At 43.6% G+C, this 20,945-nt stretch overlaps 1 protein-coding gene across 3 annotated transcripts in view; it reads left to right on the forward strand.

Moving 5' to 3' along the window:
* Positions 1–19,350, forward strand: part of vac14 (vac14 homolog (S. cerevisiae)) — a 363,248-nt gene extending 343,898 nt beyond the window's left edge. For all 3 annotated transcript variants that reach the window (XM_087996063.1, XM_043707329.2, XM_043707330.2), the window contains one exon: positions 15,774–19,350. In XM_087996063.1, coding sequence (XP_087852189.1) covers positions 15,774–15,957 — 184 coding nt within the window. In that variant the 3' untranslated portion in view covers positions 15,958–19,350. The remainder of the gene's footprint in view (positions 1–15,773) is intronic.
* Positions 19,351–20,945: the final 1,595 nt, after the last annotated feature.

Raw genomic sequence — 20,945 nt, forward strand, 5'->3', positions numbered from 1 at the left:
TACATTAAGAATAAACAATGACTGAGATTGTGCTAACAAGTCTGTAAAGCACTTCATACTTACACTCCCATTATCTTCTCAACACAACATATCTTGCTTGTTCGGATATATTCTGCCCTTCCCCTCAATTTAATTTTGTTCCTCTGCTTGTTACCACTGTGGCTGCAGTCTCACGACAGAAAGAGAGACTTCCATTGATTCTCAGAACTTTGTGCTGTCTCGTGTGAAAGATTAATTACATATACCTAAATACTCATTATCCTGTGCAGTGTAATTTGGGTTCTGATTACTACAGGCATCTTTTAGTTGCTGAGGTGCCATGTGGAAGGTTTAACATCTTCAGTGCAGGAATTCACCGAATTTGAAATGTATGGGTCGGGGGGGAACAGAGTTGATCAATAAATGGGGTTAAGGCTGGCTTTCTATGGCTTATTGGAGAGTGAAGGAGGTGAAGAGTCTGACAACTGAAAGTGACGTCTAATGCGAGCAGTAGCCATCAAAGTAAATAAAATAACAGTGCAGCAAATCATCTTGAGGAATCCCAGATTGTGTAAATGTGCAGTGCTGGATTTTGGTTAATGAAAGAAATGTAATAATTGTATGCTAGCAGAAACCAGCGGAATATTTGTGGTCAATTTTGTATCTTTATTGCAACAGTATTCCTTTTAAGTATAGGATTTCTAATTATTCTTTCACCAAAGATTTAAGCAGAATCAAAATTTCTCACTGTCGGGAAAGATACATAAAGCTATCCACAGTCAGTTCTGCTGTAACACGCGTTTCTTTAATGCGAATTGGCTATAAGATGATTGAAGAATTTAGACCATTGTTTGTAGAACGCAAGCTTTCATTACCTGTATTGGGTACAATGCGATTCGTGCCCCATTCGTTTAAACGTTGCTGTTATTACACGATTTTCTTATAACATGGGGTCACATAGGAACGGAACTATTGTGTTATATCAGAACCGACTATATCTATAAACTAGAGTTAGGAATAGAAACACAAACTCTGTCTGGATTCTGGCCTTGACTTGTTTACAGTCACAGAATATAGCAGTCTAACTGAGTTGAAAGGCAGGTTTACCTTGATGTATTCTACTTTATTAATGCCCACTGCACCACCATTGACAGGGTATGGTATCCTGTTCCGTGCTGTACATACAGCACGCACAGTCAGTCACTGCCCACCAAATGAACCCAGTAACAGATACAATCCTTTACACTAATCAAGCAAGTAGGTCTAGTCAGGATAAATTGGGCATTATTACATGGAAGTTATATTTAAATATGGGAACACAGAGGAAGTGATTGAGCAGGGGCTCACAGGACTAATTGATAAGGCTGTTTTTAAAAAAAAAACTGATGGAGTATTGAGATTAAGAGCAACGTGATTGTGTTGCATTGTTTACAGTCTTGGACCCCATGCTGTATGGAGGATGCTGATGGCACGCTATGGATAGTGGTAGGAAACTCAAATATAAAGACAGACTTGAATAATTGGGCTTTGTTTTGTTGGAACAGTGAGGTGAAAGGGGAGTTTGTCTGATTGTAAAGGGGCAGACTAAACAGAAACACACTAATTTCATTGCCTCTCAGCATTTATGAACAGCTTGGTCAGGCACTTCAAGGAGAAGACAGGTTAGAGAACAAGGTAGGGGCACAAGTGCTTAGGTTTATGCTCTATCCATTTACACCAGGGTCTTAAAATAAAAACAAAAAGACATTTGCTTGGGAGAATAGTTTGAATTAAATAGTGATGATGCTTCAATCTTAACATGGTCATGATTATAATCAAAATTATCCCAGCCCTGCCCATTATATGTATTGAGTAGATGTAATTTACATCTCATTCAACTGAGGTTGCCCGGAGAGAGATTTTCTAATCACCCTGTACAGTGAAATGATTACACACCTCTGGAGTACATGGGAATGTGGGTCTCTGCTTCAGAGACAGGGACACTATCACAGTGCTACAAGAATCCTAGATTGCCAGCAAATATGATTGATTAGTTGCAACAGGTTAGGTCATGGCCAACGTGTGAAATTTGTGCTGGAATCCAAAACTGTAGGAGAAAAAACGGTTCCTATTTAGAACTGCCTTTCTGCGAAACATCCAAGACACTGACAAATCTCCAATCTCTTATACAAGTGGCAAAGAAAGGATTAGAAGTTGATGGTTCCTCAGCTACTTTAAGGAAGAGGAAGGACTTATAACCTCAGAACATCCCAAAACATTTTACAACACTTCTGATGTATTTCAATTTGTGCACCATATGCAGTGCTGAAATAATGACCAGCTAATCTCTCGCAACACAGTGGCTCAGTCATTAGCACTCCTGCCTCTCAGCACCAGGGTTCGATTCCACCCTTGGGCGACTGTCTCTGTAGAGATTGCACATTCCTTTCATGTCTGCATAGGTTTCCACGGGGTGCTCCGGTTTCCTCCCATAGTCCAAAGATGTGCAGGTTCGGTGTATTGGCCATGCTATATTGCCAAAATGGGCCCAGCAACAGTAGTGATATATTTTCAAGTCACGATGATGAGTGGCTTGAAGGGGAATGTGCAGTAGGGGCTGTTCTCATGCACCTGCTGCTCTCATCCTTCTAGATGGAAGTAACCATGCATTTGGAAGATGCTAAAGTGCCATTGAGAATTTCTAAAATGCATCTTGTAGATAATATATACTGCTGCTACTATGAATCTGTGATAGTGTTTAAGGATATGGTGCCAGTCAAGAGGCTTTAGTGCAAGAGAGATAGAGAGAGAATGGGTGGCACAGTGGCTCAGTGGTTAGCACTGTTGCCTCACAGCACCAGGGTCCCAGATTCGATCCCAGCCTCAGGTGGCTGTGTGGAGTTTACACACTCTTCCTGTGTCTGCGTGGGTTTCCTCTGGGTGCTCTGGTTTCCTCCCACAGTCCAAAGGTTGCAGGTCAGGTGAATTGGCCAAGCTAAATTACACCGTAGTGTTAGGTGCATTAGTCAGAGGAAAATGGGTCTGGGTGGGTTACCCTTCGGAGGGTCGGTGTGGACTGTTTGGGCCAAAGGGCCTGTTTCCACTCTGTAGGGAATCTAATCTAATCTAATGATGACTGAGAAATAGATGCTGTCAACTCTTCACTTGGGATAGCTTCCTTGTCTTTGTGCATTTTGTCCCAGAAATGTTCAAGAACAAAAGAGAGGAATTGAAGGAAATCAGTAAGGAAATGTTGTTGGGAAAAATAATGGAATTAAAGGCTGTTAACTCCCTAGAGCCCAGGTGTATCTCCCAGCGTACTTAAGGAAGTGGTCCAAATAATAGTGGATGCATTGGTGATCGTCTAGATTCTATAGATTCTAACAGTTCCTATGGATTGGAGGCTAGCTAATGTAACCTCTACTTTTTTTTTAAAAAGAGGAGGTAGAGAGACCACAGGGAATTGTAGACCAGTTGCCTTGATATCCAATGGTAGGGAAAATGCTAGAATCACTTATAAAAAAATTAATAACAGAGTACTTGAAAAACAATACCAGTTCTGTACAGAGTTAGCATGGATTTACGTGCTTGACTAATCTACTGTAATTGATTGAGGACATAACTAGTAGAGTTGGTTAGGGAAGACAGTTGACGTGGTTTACTTGGCCGTTCCGAAGGCTTTCAATAAGGCCCCATAAGAGATTAGCATTAAGGAGCATGGGATTGGGTTAGTGGACTGACGTGGATAGAGAACTGGTGGGCAGACAGGAAACAAAGAATTGGCTTAAATGGGCTTTTCTCTGAGTGGCAGTCAGTGATTAGTGGGGTCGGTGCTTGGACCCCAGCTATTCACAATTGATATTAATAATTTTGATGAGCCATGATCATATTGCTTTGTAGAACAAAGGGTTGAATGGCCCAGTCCTATTTTCTGTGTTTCTGTGAATGCCTGAAGTTGGGAAAGGTGCAATATAATTTAATAATTACTCCAAGGACTGGCACTAAGGTGAGAGGATCTGTGATAATCTGCTGGAGTAAACAACCTGATAATATTAGGATTCGCTGTGTCACGAATGGATTGCAGTAAGAAGGGTACAGTTCAAGGTCCTCCGTTTCAGTGAAGCCGATGTGAGGGAGGCTAAGTCTCTGAGTGAGTAATGTTTTACTGCATAACATCAGGAGCACTGTGCAGCAGTTCACTCTCTGTTTATTTATGTGAGCCCTTTGTAAGGGTGTTACATGGATCATTGTTTATTCCATCTAAACAATTTATTTCAGTAGAGAATTACTGCATTTCTGCACATCTCGATTATACATTATAGGTCATTGATATTACCACTGTGTCACCATCTCTCCTTTCCTACAACACAACAAAAAAAAGACCACATTAGCAGCCCAGCACATTTGGACATTCTGAAATAACACAACATTTCTCTTTCCTCAGCTAGGAATTTTGCCGAATGTATTTTTTTCTTTAAAAAGCAACACATTCATTTGGACCAACACAGTGGCTCAGTGGCTAGCACTCCTGCCTCTCAGCTCCAGGGACCCGGGTTCGATTCCACCCTCAGGCAACTGTCTCTGTGGAGATTGCACATTCCTTTCATGTCTGCGTAGGTTTCCACTGCTCTGGTTTCTTCCCACAGTCCAAAGATGTGCAGGTTAGGTGTATTGGCCGTGCTATATTGCCAAAATGGGCCCAGCAACAGTGAAGGAATAGTGATATATTTTCAAGTCACGATGATGAGTGGCTTGAAGGGGAATGTGCAGTTGGTGCTGTTCTCGTGTATCTGCTGCTCTCATCCTTCTAGATGGAAGTAACCATGCATTTGGAAGATGCTAAAGTGCCATTGAGAATTTCTACAATGCACCTTGTAGATAGTATATACTGCTGCTACTATGAATCTGTGATAATGTTTGAGGATATGGTGCCAGTCAAGAGGCTTTATCCTGGATGGTGTCAAGCTTCCTGAATGTTTTTGGAGCAGCACTCATCCAGACAAGTAGGAAGTACACCATCACACTCAAAGTCCTAACTTGTGCCTTGTAGATGGTGGAGGTGAGTTGGGGAGTCAGGCAATGAGTTATCGACTACAGGATTCTGTGGGACGGCACAGTGGTTAGCACTGATGCCTCACAACACCAGGGACCCAGGTTCGATTCCAACTGTCTATGCGGAGTTTGTACGTTCTCCCCATGTCTGCATGGGTTTCCTCTGGGTATTCCAGTTTCCTCCCACAATCCAAATGTGTAGTTTAGGGTGGATTGGCCATGCTAAATTGTCCATAGTGTCCAGGAATGTGGTAAATGTAGAGTGGTAGGGAAATGGTCTGGATGGGTTACTCTTTGGAGGGTCAGTAAGGACTTGTTGGGCCGAATGGCCTGTTTCTGAAATGTAGAGATTCTATGATCTTAGATTAGATTAGATTACTTACAGTGTGGAAACAGGCCCTTCGGCCCAACAAGTCCACACCGACCCGCCGAAGCGCAACCCACCCATACCCCTACCTTTACCCCTTTAACCTAACACTACGGGCAATTTAGCATGGCCAATTCACCTGACCCACACATCTTTGGACTGTGGGAGGAAACCGGAGCACCCGGAGGAAACCCACGCAGACACGGGGAGAATGTGCAAACTCCACACAGTCTCAGGTCTCAGGCGCTGAGAGGCAGCAGTGCTAACCACTGGGCCACCGTGCCGCCCATCTCTGTGATTCCTAGCCTCTGACTTGCTATTTTAGCCACAGCATCTATATGGCTAATCCAGTTCAGTTTCTGTTCATCAGTAATGTCTAGGATGTTGATAGTAATAGCTAATGTTTAGTTGATGCTAACTTTAGTTTGGTTGGTTACAGTAAAAGCCTTAAAACATGAAAACGTCTTATGCACCTCCTTAAATTCAGTTTATAGAAGTTTTTTTTTAGATTAGATTAGATTACTTACAGTGTGGAAACAGGTCCTTCGGCCCAACAAGTCCACACCGCCCCGCCGAAGCGCAACCCACCCATACCCCTACATTTACCCCTTACCTAACACTACGGGCAATTTAGCATGGCCAATTCACCTGACCTGCACATCTTTGGACTGTGGGAGGAAACCGGAGCACCCGGAGGAAACCCACGCAGACACCTGAGTCGGGAATTGAACCCAGGTCTCAGGCGCTGAGAGGCAGCAGTGCTAACCACTATGCCACCGTTAAATCACTTCAAAAATATTCAGGGATTGCAACAAGAAATTTTGAAGAATTTTTGCATTTGCTACAAGCTATGGTCTGTCATGTTACCCTTTTGAGTTTTGCTATTTCCCTGAGATTGTAAAATTTGGAATATAGTTATATGCATATAACATTGAAACACCCTTTGAAAATGTTCCTGATTATGAGCAACTAATATTCAGCATGAGCCTTTGATTTTAAACAGCTCCTTTCATGTCAGAGGCTGAGGAATCAGCAGCAAACAGCAATCTAATAAAGAGTCATAGTCAGTATATTAAGTCATTCTCTTGTTGAGCCAGACCTGCTGATCATTTACACCACTTTGTTTTCATTGCAGTGTAGATGAGGTGGTAAAGGGATCTTCTTGACTCATGGCTTCTGCAGTTGGGCAGTGATATCTTGTCATTTTTGAGTGATTGTGGCTTTGTTTGTAGAGAGACATCCAACAGAAGGGCAGTGACTGCTCAAACCAGGATCAATCATCCAAGTGATGGTTGCCATCTCTGGATGTAATCCCAGAAGCCTCAGCTCATGAACAGCAGGCACCAATCGTGTCTCAGTCTCCACAAGACAAATCTTTCCGTCCTGGACTATCGACAGCCGTTGCCCTGGGTTCCAGCAAGGAGAGACCATGATCCAGTATGGGACCAATTTCCCTGTGCTGCCCAGTAAATGATACTGCCTGAGAGCAAAGTCCTGTAGAGCAGCAGAAGGATTCTCTGCTGTTGACAACATGTACATCCACTGCTCGCCTTGCAGCCAGTACCAGAGCAGAGAGGGGCACTGCCCCATGTTCGGTATGTAACGGTGATGGCAGTGCACAGTTGCACAAACTAGGATTGGGTGAATGCCACAGGAACAGGAGCACCAACCAGTGTCACATTACTGCAACTGCAAGTTTTCACTCTCTCAAGCATTTTCCTTTGTGAAGTCGCCTGTTACTTCATGTGGTGTAAAATCTAATTCAGCCAGAACTTTCACATGACCCTGTGCCCAGTCCTGTCCCTGAAATCCAAAATGAACTTCATTTGCATCCTACAAAGTCTGCTTTCAAGGGGAGCAGATTCAGAGTCCCAAAGCATGTCATAAGACACTGGCTCGGAGGTGGTTTGCACTTTTTTGTTGGTCCCTCCTTAATGACCTGCTGCAGTGAGGCTCCTACTGTGAAGCAAAGATCACACCAGGGACATTGATCTGTTATTCATCTCAGTCAGTGCAGCATCAGGTGACTTCAATGACAACAGTATCCCTGGGCTTGTGGGAGCTAGAGACGGGGAGAAAGTGAGGACTGCAGATGCTGGAGATCAGAGTCGGAAAGTGTGGCGCTGGAAAAGCATAGCAGGTCTGGCAGCAGCCAAGGAGCAGGAGAATAGACATTTTGGGCATCAGCTCTTCATCAGGAATGTCACTATATACTAGTGAACCACTGCGGCTGGCCAGATGAATTCAAGATTAATGACACCCTACACAGTCAAGCATCCAGTTGACAAGTCATTGACAAGTGAAATTTGTCTGCTTGCATCAATTGCAGTATCAGGGAACCATAACTCACCACCTGACTCCCCAAGGTCTGTCCACAGTCTACAAGGCACAAGTCAGAAGTGTGATGGAATACTCCCCTCTTGCCTGAATGGGTGCATCTCCAAAAACACTCAAGAAGCTTGACACCATCCAGGACAAAACAGCCCACTTGATTGGCACTGCATTCACTCCCTTCACCACTGATACTCAGTAGCAGCAGCATTGTGTACTTACTGTCCACAAGATGCACTGCAGAAATTCACCAAAGATATTTAGACAGCACCTTCTGACCCCATGATGATTTCCATCTAAAAGAACAGGGGCAGCAGATACATGGGAACCCTGCAGTTTCCTCTCCAAGCCACTCACCATCGCTGTTCCTTCACTGTCGCTGAGTCAAAATCCCTCCCTTAGTGCATTATGGATCTGTGTACAGTACATGGACTGCAGCAGCTCAGCACCACCGCATCAAGGGCCAGCCAGTCCTGCTTGTGTCCCATGAGTGAATAAACAACAAAATCCAGACAAGCTAAGGCCTCCACAGGAGGAAATTTGAAAGGAAGTGGGACGATGAAACATTTTCTGTTGCAAATTATTTAAAGTTGTACATCCAGTGGGGAATTCAGCTCATTAAATCACTGAACCTGGCATGCAGCTGGCTTTACCATTTATTTTAAGTACTGTACCTTCTGGTTTCTCTTCACAGTATCTGTCACACCCTGCCCCTCTTTTGTATTCAGTCTATGCCTTTTACCTATCAGCCAACATTATGCACCAGCTCATAGGGCAATTGGACATGGGCCAGCAGGCTAGCTGTGGAGAGGAGAGACAGGCCTGAGTTTTTGCCCTCTGTCACAGAAACTCCAATCATTTATGCCTGAATCACTTCTCCCTCCACTCATCGCCAACCTTTCTCTCCCGATTTTGTCCAAGGCTGTTTCTTTTGCCCGACGCAGAATGGTTCTCATTGTGTTAAACAACTCCAACTTGAGAAGGGAATGTAAAGGCACCGACAATATTTGTGTAAAGTCACTGAGTGAGCCCTGGGGAGCAATCAGGCTGCTGATTGATAGCAGTTGTGCCTGAGGTCACTCATAGCACTGACATCGATTCGTGTTCTGGATCCACTCGAGGTAGTTGACTTCAGTGTGTGGGTCGCAGGTTAACAGCCGACAGAACAGCAGGGATTGCCTGCGTGGCAGCAACCGGACTGAGTGGAACTTGACATTTCCCAGGATGCAGCCTGCTAACAAACAGAATCTGAGCACTTCCAATGTCCTTTTGGAAGGTGCTCCTGCCCTGCCTGGCTCCGTTTCTGAGGCAAACGCACAAAATCTGGGCTGACACTTCAGTGCAGTTGTGAGGGGCTGCTGCACTGTCAGATGTTCAGATGAGACATTAACCAAGGATCTTTCCATCCTCTCACGTGAAAGATACCATGGCCCTGACCAATATCTATCCTCCGGTAAAACTCCCAAAAAAAAAGATTGGCTGATTATTATCACATTTCTATTTGTGGGAGCTACCTCTGGGTGGGCAAAATGGCTGCCATGTTCCCTGTCAGCAGTCACTACACTTCTGACTTACCAAATTATCTGTAAAGCACCTTAGAGCATTCTTGAAATTGTAAAAAATGCTATAGAAATGTAAGTCTTTTCTTCTACTTGTACAGAACATTGGGCTTGACCCTTTCCTTATCTGATCGCCACTTGCAGGTGCCATTCAATTAGTACTTTAGTCTGTTTCCCATCCCATCCCATCCCCAAGTGCAGTGTGAAATTACATGGTTAATTTTGCTATTGGTGTAGCGGCATCACAAGTCGAGAACAAGGGAGAACACTCACCCCCTTGCTTTCAGGTCCCTCTGTAGGATCATCCCTGGCTAACCTCTGGCTCTGAGAGTTCAGGAAATATCAATCCAAATAGAACGTAGAACATAGAAGAATACAGCGCAGTACAGGCCCTTCGGCCCTCGATGTTGCGCCGATCCAAGCCCACCTAACCTACACTAGCCCACTATCCTCCATATGCCTATTCAATGCCCGCTTAAATGCCCAGAATGAGGGAGAGTCCACCACTGCTACTGGCAGGGCATTCCATGAACTCACGACTCGCTGAGTAAAGAACCTACCCCTAACATCTGTCCTATGCCTACCCCCCCTTGAGAGAGAGAGGGGTTGAGAGAGAGAGGGGGGTGAGAGAGAGAGGGGGTGGGGAGGTGAAAATGCACAGTGCCATTTTCATCACTTCACGATGAAGGTGTTCCTGGACTCTTTCTGCCTCTCTTTCCTCCTTCATGTAGCTTCTTGAAACCCATCTCTTTAACTCAGCTTCTGGGCACTTGTCCTGCTATCTCCTCCTGTGCCCCAGTGTCAGAAATGTTTTAATTGATATCACTGTAGTTCAGTATTTTGAGGCATTTTTTTGACAGTAAATACACTTTGTGCATGTCAAAAGGTTATTGCCTGCTGTAATGCTGTAATATTCCCACCATATCTATTTCTGTGTCTACACCCCTGATGACCAGTTATTCCAAACAGAAGAAGTTTATTGAAATAATTTCTCTTGTATTTGCTTGCCACTAATTTGATTGGTGTTCCTGACCCATAACTCTGGGTTTTTCCCCCCTCTGTCTATTCCATTTTAATATCAGGTGGCACAGTGGCTCAGTGGTTAGCACTGTTGCCTCACAGCTCCAGGGACCTGGGTTCGATTCCACCCTTGGCAACTGTCTGTGTGAAGTTCTCCCATTTTCCCCGTGTCAGTGTGGGTTTCCTCCAGGATGCTCCGGTTTCCATCCACAATCTAAAGATATGCAAGTTAAGTGGATTGGTAATGCCCCGTAGTGTCCAGGGATACATAGGCTGGGTGGGTTAGCAATTGGAGAACGCAGCATTCCAGAGGTGGGTGTGGTTGGGGTGCTGTTCGGAGGGTCGGTGTGGACTCGATGGCCCGAATGGTCTGCTTCCACGCTACAGGGATTCTATGAACATTCATTCATTGACTGACTGAATGATTGGATATTTTCTATTCACAATGAGATGGCGGCCACTGCCAATTGTATAACATATGCTTCTGACTACGTTCACAACTGCGCTGACTACTAGAATGTTCCCTCACAGACTGCCCAACTGCACTGGTCTAATCAACCATCTGAACAACTCTCGTTTACAGGAAACTCGTGTTCACAAAAGGAGAGTTGGATATTTCCAGCAATCACAGGCTTGTCAATCCAACATTTGTCGTTGTCTCTACAGTTTCCTTGTGACCATTTTAACCAACGTTTAGATAAACGTGAGCTAATAATGGAAGTCAGCGAGGGATTGTTAGGAGCAAATTGACTTTCACTAACTTGGTTGAAGTAACAAACTGTTGAAGAGGGTATTGCAGTTACTATTTTGAATTTAGAATTTCAAAAGGCATTTGATGAAGTACTGTACAACAGAATTGTTTCACAGCTGTGGGATTGAAGGGCCTGTGGCAGCAGGGAGATTAAAACAAAGCTAAGTAAACAAAATATAAAGTCGAGATGAATGGCGTTTTTTTTAGCCAGGAGGGAAGTAAACACTGGTTTACCCCAAGAGTCTTAGGGTTACATTAGATAAGTTGCAAAGAAAGGTACATGCCACTCCACTGAAACTATCTGCCATCTTTTCTAATCTAAACCTACCATTGTAACCCTGTCATTGTTCCTCACTCAAACACTTACCTTGCTTTCTCTAAAATGCATCTATTTATTGTTGCTTCAACCACTCCCTGTGGCAACAAGTTCCATGTTCTCGCCACCACCTTTTAGGTGAAAAGGTTTCTTCTGAATTCCAGTTGGATTTCTTAGCGACTCTCTTACATTCATGGCAGGTAGACATGCTCTTCCCCACAAGAAGAAACATTATCGCTGTATCCATTCTATCAAAACGCAATACATCCCTATATTGGGTCACCTGTCAACTTATATTTCCAAAGCATAGAGAGCCAGTGTGTCAATCCTTTCTTGGTATCAGTGCCCATGCATTTCTGGAAACATCTTTGTCATCTTCTGCATCCTTTCCTGTGTCTCTATATAGTGTGACCACTACAAGTCCACACTGTTCTCTAAAGTGGTCTGTCCAATGTTCAATACAGGTTCAACATATAATCCCTATGTTTCAATTGTATTTCTATGGAAGTAAACACAAGTCATAGAGGTGTACAGCACGGAAACAGACCCTTCGATCCATCTCATCCATGCCGACCAGATATCCCAACCCAATCAATCCCACCAGCCAGCACCCAGCCCATATCCCTCCAAACCCTTCCTATTCATATACCCATCCAGATGCCTTTTAAATGTTGCAATCATACTAGCCTCCACCACTTCCTCTGGCAGCTTATTGCATACATGTACCACCCTCTGAGTGAAAACGTTGCCCCTCAGGTCTCTTTTATATCTTTCCCCTCTCACCCTAGAACTATGCCCTCTAATTCTTGACTCCCCCACTCCAGGGAAGAGATTTTGTCTATCTACCCTATCTATGCCCCTCATGATTTTATACACCTGTATAAGGTCACCCCTCAGCCTCCGAAGCTCCAGGGAAAACAGCCCCAGCCTGTGCAGCCTCTCCCTATAACTCAAATCCTCCAACCCCGGCAACATCCTTGTAAATCTTTTCTGAACTCTTTCAAGTTTCACTGCATCCTTCCGATAGGAGGGAGACCAAAATTGCAAACAGTATTCCAAAAGTGGCCTAACCAATGTCTTGTACAGCCGAAACATGACCTCCCAACCCCTGTACTCAATACTCTAACTAATAAAGGAAAGCAAACCAAGTGTTTAAATTTGTTTTCCTTTCTTGGGTCCTGCTAACCTAGAGCGCAGCTTTTGCTGATTGGTATATTTGTCCACTGATATGAAGTGGTGATTATGAAGACAGGAGCTGCAGAACTTTGGAGATTTGTTTTCAGCACCATAGAGGAAATTGGGAAAGGATTCAAGAGACTTCCAATATTCTAAATGAGTAAATAATGACACTGGTTGCTGAGTTGGCGTGGTGAAGACTCATAATATGTTTTTATTGTTCAGAAAAGTTGATTCCAAAGTGCATTTTAGTTCCGGTCCGGTGAAGGTCTGCTTTGTCTTTTTTAAAAGGTCAAAAGATCATTTTGAACAGTGGGTGTGTGACTGCATTCCTGCAAGTTATGTGGATTAAGCTAAACAATTAGCAAGTACCATCAGGGTAGTGCACCAGTGGAAATCAAGCCCCACTAGTTTCGGAATCATCATAAAAGTTATAGATTTGAGCAAAAATAGGAAAAATCTCTGAATTTACTTATCCTTTTAGACCCAGGTTGATGGAAAGCAGAGATCAGATTTCTGTAGTTAACAAGAACTATTAATTACAACTAAATAGGATAACACCGGATAATAACTACAAGCTATCAATATAGAATTCTACTGGGTAAAACTCCAACCTCTTTATAAACTCCCCTCCTACAAACACGTATAGACAGACACAGGCAAATGGGAAAAAAAAATTGGTGTTATGGATGTCTGAGAAAAAGACTGGGAAGGCAGATAGAGTCATGGAGATGTACAACAGGGAAACAGACCCTTCGGTCCAAATCATCCATGCCAACCAGGTATCCTAAATTAATCTAGTCCCATTTGGCCCATATCCCTCTTAAATCCTTCCTATTCATTATCCACCCAGATGCCTTTTAAATATTGTAATTGTACCAGCCTCTACCGCTTCCTGTGGGAGCTCATTCACACACCACCCTGTGTGTGTAAAAATTGTCCCTTCGGTCTCTTTTATATCTTTCCCCTCTCACCTTAAATCAATGCCATCTAGTTTGGACTCCCCTGCCCTGGGGAAAGGACCTTATCTTTTCTGTGTCTCTCATGAATTTATAAAATTCTATAAGGTCACTCCTCAGCAGTTGATACTCCAGGGAAAATAGCTCAAGCCTATTCAGCCTTTCCCTACAAGTCAAACCCTCTGACCCCAGCAACATCCTTGTAAATCTTTTCTGCACCCTTTTAAGTTTAACAACATCTTTCCGATAGCAGGGAGAGCAGAATTGAATGCAGTATTCCACATGTGGCCTAATCAATGTCTGTACAGCCGCAACATAACATACCAACTCCTATACTCGATGCACTGTCCAATAAAGGCAAGCATACCAAACATAGTCATTACTGCCCTGTCTACCCCTTACTCCATCTTAAAGAAACTATGAACTTGCACCACAAAGTCCCTTTGTTCAGCAACACTCCCCAGGAACCTACCATTAAGTGTATAAGTCCTGCCCTGATTTACATTACCAAAATGCAACACCTCAAATTTATTTGAATTAAACTCTACCTGCCATTCCTCAGCGCAATGGCCCATCTGATCACAGTCCTCAATTATGCCTGTCCATAGGATTTGCTAAAATGGTCCTTTGACTAGCCAGGACTTACTGTTCTTCAATCTTCCTCTCCCAGCTACATTTCTCTTCTTACAGGAGACACAGGGTCACTTGTTCAGAAATTATAAAGCCTCTGACTTAATGGTGAAAAGCAGCAGCTTACAGCAACTATCAAGGCAAATACATTTGATTTCTTAAAGCTTCAGGTATTTTCTACTGCAGGGGAACTCAGGACCTCCCTCCTGGAAGTCCAAAGGCTTCTGGAAATATCATTCACACCCACAAGCTGCTGAGCTACCTGGAGCCAATCACGAAGCTGTTGGAAGGAACATGTCCTTTGTCAGCCACAGGTGGTCACAATTCCACAAATCATTCACCTACTTTATACACCCACCCCTGGTGCCAGCCATTCACATTCAGCCCCCCCCCCCCTTACTGGCTGAACAAAGATTAGCATAAACCTTGCTCACAATAAGTTTGGTAACTTTTAAAAAGTAATCCCTTCCACAATCCTTAGTTTTTAAAACAGCCCAAATCCCATTTCAGTCCACGTTCAAAAATACAGAAAAATTAAAAAAAAATGTTTTTATAAGCCCTTGGGGAAATAATTGCTAAGGTGTTTTTTAACTTGAGAATTGAAACCTAGAAAAAGAGACAAAGTTGTTCATTCAGAAGAGAGGTCCATAGCACAACGATGCTGTGAGTCACAGTTTTGAAAACTCAGTGCAGGGATGGGGGAGCATTCCTGAGTTGCTTAAAATAAAACTCTAGAAGCAGCGAGAAAGGCGTCCTCTAAGGCTGTTGAAGTTGTGAGTTTAAAGCCACCATGTTCAGGAGTAATGAGTCGAGAGTGTGGTGCTGAAAAAGCACAGCAGGTCAGGCAAAGTCCGAGGAGCAGGAGATGTTTCAGGCACTTTGACGATTCTCCTGTTCCCTTGGATGCTGCCTGACCTGCTGTGCTTTTCCAGCATCACACTCTCAACTCTGATCTCCAGCATCTGCAGTCCCCACTCTCTCCCAGGTTATTCGTGCATGAAAAGTTTACCCACACATAGATAGTGGGACACAGATCATATTAGAAAAGAAATTGGTTAGGTGAAAAGAAGTTCATAAAAATACAGCACAGGAAAGGAAGGGAAATAATATTTGTAACTCCAACTTGAAATGCGAGGACAGACACGTTTAGCCAAGAGGCCCCATTCATGTCCATGTCCTCTTTGACACTCTACTATATTAGGAGTTGGTGCAGCTGACATTAGCTATGGGGTCATATCCCTGCATTCCCCTTTTAGTCTACCACACCTCCCAGTTAATCCCTGTCCAAACTACATTCTCAAATTCCTTTTGAGTTAAGGTGCTGAGTTTCTTCAAACACTCTCTGAGCTGCTTGTTGAAGTTGCCTGAACTGAACCGAACATTAAGCTATCTACATCTCACTCCGTGTCCAAACCTTTCCCCATAGGCCCCTGCTTTTGCCAGAAAATTGTTTATTTTAATTCATTTGGAGTTCATGAGTGTCACTGATAAGATCGGCAGTTATTGTTCTACCATTGGGTGCTGATAAATCACTGCAGTCCATCTGGTGGGAGATGCTCTCATTAAACTGTTGGGTGGTGTGTTCCAGGATTAGCAGTAGTGTCCATTTGATCTCCTCCTCCTCCTCTTTGACTGAAATTGTTTTGATTTTTAGGCCCAGTGAGAAGTCCACAGCCCCCAACAGGCAGGTCCCTTTGGAAATCAACTACAGCGATCTGCTGCAGCACTTTGAGAAGGTACAGAACAAGCACCTGGAAATCCGACACCAGCGAGCAGGCCGCACTGACCAGCTGGACAGGAAGCACCCCCGTGACACAGAGGCAAATTCTTCTGTATGATGGGCCTCCAGCCAAAGGACAATGCTCGACTGTCGAACTGCCAGCTGTAAGACTGACTGAACCGTGAAGCCCTTTTTGTTGGGCTGTCCCACTGCCTTTGTAATGCAAAGTTCTTTGCCACCACTAATACTCACAGTACGTGAGCTGGGCAATGTTCCTGTGTTAATTGTGTAGAGTTTATAGGTCTGTGAGAACCTCAAAGTGGAGTAGTGATCACTGTTCCCCAATGGGCCCCCCCCCCCCTCCATTTGCACTGACCACTGTTTTGTAATGCTCCGACATGGGTTAACTCTTTGCACTGATCATTGCTCTCTCTCGTTCCCCTTCACTGACCCAAAATGTTCAGGTTTTTGCACTATCACTGCTTATACCCAGCTGGCAAGCCACGTATCATAGTTCTTCAGTTCAGAGAATATTTTAATTTGTGCTTGTGTTCCCACCCCATGCATGACTTTCCACAGGTAGACCTCCTCCACAGTGGTGATCAAATTCTATTCTAAAGCCATTCTTCCTTTCACAGGAACAGAAATTATCCCGGCCAGCACCAATTTGAAAATTTCTCCAGCAGCCAGAATTTACAATATTGTTAAGTGAACTTGGTCAGTGTAAGTAGACTGTTTGTTCCTTCTTTAATTGCACTACCATTCAGCACTCAATAAGCACAGGCTGGAGCATTATCAACAGGAGTTGATTTGTACTGATCTCATGTCCACTGGTTTTCAAAGCTGTTGTGACTGGTGTGGACAGTGGGAAGATATGTCACTGCTTCAGTAGGGGCCTCTTCTCAAACTGAAGCTGCCACATATTGTTATGACAAGTACAGTGAGCTTTATCTACATTTTACAGTCAGATACCTAACCTAGTTTTGTTTGTCACTGGTGATGATGCTGGTAATGAGCAACACTAAACATCCCACACCCTGCTGAGCACTGGCACACTTACAGAGCAAGTGGCAAGGCAAACGGCAGTCAATAGAATTTAAATCAGGCACATCTTATGAAACAGAGAGGTGAAAGGAATTCTCTGATCATGGCTGATCTTGAATTGAATTGAAATAAACCATGGATTTTATAATTGAAGAATTTGGTAAAAATGACTATAAAATCAGGTGCACTAATTGCTGCTTTGGAACATTCCAATGTGACTAGTGAGAGAGACAGTTGTACCATAATTTGAATGACCTTATCGGGTAATCCTGAGAATCAACTGAGTTCACTTCAGAAAGCAATGAAATGAAGACAGAGCAACTTTTCTGAGCACAGAGCTCAGAGGTGGGTTATCCATCTGCCTCACCACTAAAGCTCCCAACCTGAACATTGCTGACCTGTCTGTCACACTTTGATGGTTGTCACATTCTGTTTATACAGAAGATTTCTGAAAGCAATTTGGATGTCAAGCTTGTTGTTTTAAACTATCAGGTGAGAGATAGGGGAGATGCTGTGGATTGAAAATTTTGCACTGAGATAAATCATGACAGCCCTGCTGCTGATCTTTGGGCTTTGTGATTGTACTCTCGGTTTCACTGGCCTCTCATTTTTCCCTGTCCCTCCTTTGACCTGTCGTTACTGCTTATTTATAGCAATGGAATCTTCAGAAATATTCAAAGTCCATTTTGTAAAAGCAGCAAATATTGATATTTGGTCAGCCTGTAAGCTTGAGAATAGAGCAAGACTTTTTTCTAATTTATTTGAACTACAGTAAACAGTCTGAACTGGTGAACAGAACTGGAGCAGAGTCTGTATACTAATGAGCAACAGCAAACAATGGAATATGTGGAGTGTGGAGGAGAGATGTACAGCACAGATTGTGTTGTAATAGGTACTTCAGGCATGTTTCATAGACAGGAATTGCCCAAATAGTTCCATTCTGATTGCAAATAGCGGTTTCGCTATATTCAGCCTTGTTCAATTTAAAAACAGCACAACCTCCTCACGTTGGGAAGTAGAGAAGCTTTCTCCCTAGCCTGACCTGTGGAAGGAGCCACAGTATCAACTGCTCCTTCAAGCATTTGCTGTTTAATTAGAAATATTCAAAATTTTAAAAATAAGTTTCAAACATAAGGCTGATTCTTTGCAGTTTTATAGACCAGTTGCTGCTGTCACTCTTTCTGAGCTCAGCTCTCTCCAGATTTCAGACCCACTTAATAATTGATCAGTCCCAAGACGGAAAAATATTTAAACCCATTTAATATTCTCCAGTGAAATAAATAAAATTGACCACCACCATCCTCGTACAACGTGTATAAACTCAACAAGATTAGATTCTTTCCTGATTTGGCTGTGACTTTAAGCTCCTGATCGGCTGTAACATGGATTAATGGCCTATTGCAGTCAATGCAGTCAGTATCCCCTCAGATCCTGAAATCTCCAGTCCCTGAAATCTCCCACAATTCTTCCCAGTTTTCTAAATATATGTTTAAACACTGAATAATGACACCACTCACTTTTTAAAAGATAAACAGCACTCACTACAATTAATTGGAACAGCATTCCGCCTCTCCTTCCTTCAATGGCCCTTTTCAGAGGGGAAGGGAAGCACATTGGGATTAACTTTTTATATCTATGATAATGTATTTGAATTTGATTTTAAATTAGCATGCTGCCTACATATAATAGATCGTCTAAGGTTGCTCTGTTTGTCCAGCACAAGGACATCAGAATTATGAGAGGAAACACATCAGTGGTTTAATTCAATATCTCGATTGAAAAGTTGTACTCTGTGCATCTCAGTGTTAAGTATGATACTCTATTTATCTCAAATCTCACCATTCCCATCGCTGTGGACAGACCTGTAGCAATCAGTACTCCACCTGCGGACCTCCATCCTCCCAGATCTGTAGTCCCCAATTATACAGTGGCAGGCCACTGCTGATCACACTGCGATGCAATGCCCAACACATTCCAGCTTTGGACTAGAAATGCAAATGTATATACAATGGGTGTTTTTCACATCTCGAATGTGAATATTGCACAAATTCCCTCTGACACGTAACTTCTCTTAATGTGCAACATGTTCTATATAATTTTATTAAACTTCGCTTTCAATTTTATTGGACCTTTTCCTGGGACATTTGGATGGCTTTAGGCCATTAACACCTTGTCTATACACAGAATGATTGATAACCTGTGTTAGGTGTAACTTTCACTGTTCAGAGGTGAGCATTCTGTGTAATGATGTTGAGTCTCCCAGGTGCATTGTGCAGAGCGGTTTATTCCTTGACCTTCTCTGGCTGACTTTTATTATCTTATTCTGGTTTTCTGGATTCCAGGCCTGAGCAGTGACTTAGCCGCACAGGTGTGCTGCAGCTGCCTGGGGTTGAGGGAGTTTGGAGGGTGGTTGCTCGTTGACTGTTCACTACAATGTACGGGTAAAGAAATAAAGAGGCTGCCTGCAGTATGTTGTTGGAGCACTTTTTGTGGTTGAGCTCGACCTTTGGTGTATCTTTCATCATCTCACCCAACCTCCCCCAACTAAGCAGTCGTGTCCCAGTCCAGCAGTGTATGTGCCAACTGCTGTCAGCGCCTGTAGAAAATGTGCAATTGGACTCTCGCTCCCCTCCCTGGATGTCATGGACACTCCCTTGGGTCAATTGTGTCTTCAAGTATCTTGCCCCGCCCTCCCTGAGCTTGAAGAGTTTGATCAGCGAAATCTCTGAGCTTGTCTTTGCATGTAGGAGCTCTGAACTGGCACGCCGACTGCTGGGAGGCCATCTCCTAGTTATTTCTGGTAGCCCCTCTTTGAATAGCAGCAGTCCTGCAGGAATCTTTGTTCTGAGGGCGGACACACCACGCTGCACCGAAAATGATACATTTGAAAACCGCCGGGGGGTATCTTTTGATAAAGTACCGAGGTGATGTCAAGGAGGTCGGCTAGGGGAATGCTCATTTTTATTTACCTCAAGTGAAATCCTCCTCCAGCCACTTGGCCTGGTTTGACAATCAGACTCACTGTTTTGTTTGTTTTTTTTCCTTCATTTGGGTGGGATGAAGTTCCTCCCGAGTACCTGAAATGTCCAGTGAGAATTTGGACGTTGCCTGACAGCACAGTGCATTTCAGGCAACCCCTGCCCAGATTTCCAATCAGTGCTGATTCACTCTGGGCAGAACGCCCCCATCCAGATACTGATATCTGAGGTTAGAGTCACTAAATAATGATTTTTTTTTTGCAGAATGTGCTACAGCCCCCACAGCTTGTGCACTGCCCAAGTTCAAATCATTGCTGTTGCAATCGAGAGCAGGGGAGAACAGCAATCTGTTTAGGTCTATTCACAGGTAAGTACGCCCCCCTCCTTTGGTACTGAACCACACCAAGTAGGAAGCACTCCGATCCAGCTCATGTAACGGAGGGACAAGTTGGTGCTCCAAGTTCATTGCTACTTCCTAGTGAGCAATGTGTTACATCCAAGCACCTGAGCACTGAACAAGGACCAAGGTTGGGCTGGCTGTGAATAGCCAGTGTCCACTGGAACAAGACCCTAGTTATAATCTGTAGTGTTGTGTATGTGGAGGTGAGGGAATACAAGGACATCATGGGTTGTCAGCACATTGCTTCAGTAGAGTGGGAGACACAGTTAACTGTATTCATTGTTCATTAGCTTTGACACTCACTGATAACAGCAAAGAACAGATGGATAAATGCAGCCACAGGCAATATCTTTTATTTATATTTTCCTTTCAGTTCCTTCCTTCCTGATGAACATTCCATTGGCAAAATTCATTGTCTCATTATCAACAGGATTATACCATTCCCCTACTGAGATGCGGATTTGTGTAACAATCTGTGTGTGTGTGTGTGTGTTTTGCCCTGGAGTGGGGTGAACGTACTGCAGAACCAATTGAGTTGTGTAAGGTGTCGATGTACCACAATCATCGTGATCCTCCTTTCATGGGGATTCACTTAACTGCAAGGCAGGTGGTTTGTGAGGGAACAGCATCCTGGAAATTTGCAACCCATAGCGGCACTATACTTAAAAAGTAGCCAGTCAAGAT

Source organism: Chiloscyllium plagiosum, unplaced genomic scaffold, assembly GCF_037043375.1.
Source record: "Chiloscyllium plagiosum isolate Xiang-an unplaced genomic scaffold, Cpla_swu_hap1 HiC_scaffold_17, whole genome shotgun sequence".
Taxonomy (NCBI): Eukaryota; Metazoa; Chordata; class Chondrichthyes; order Orectolobiformes; family Hemiscylliidae; genus Chiloscyllium; species Chiloscyllium plagiosum.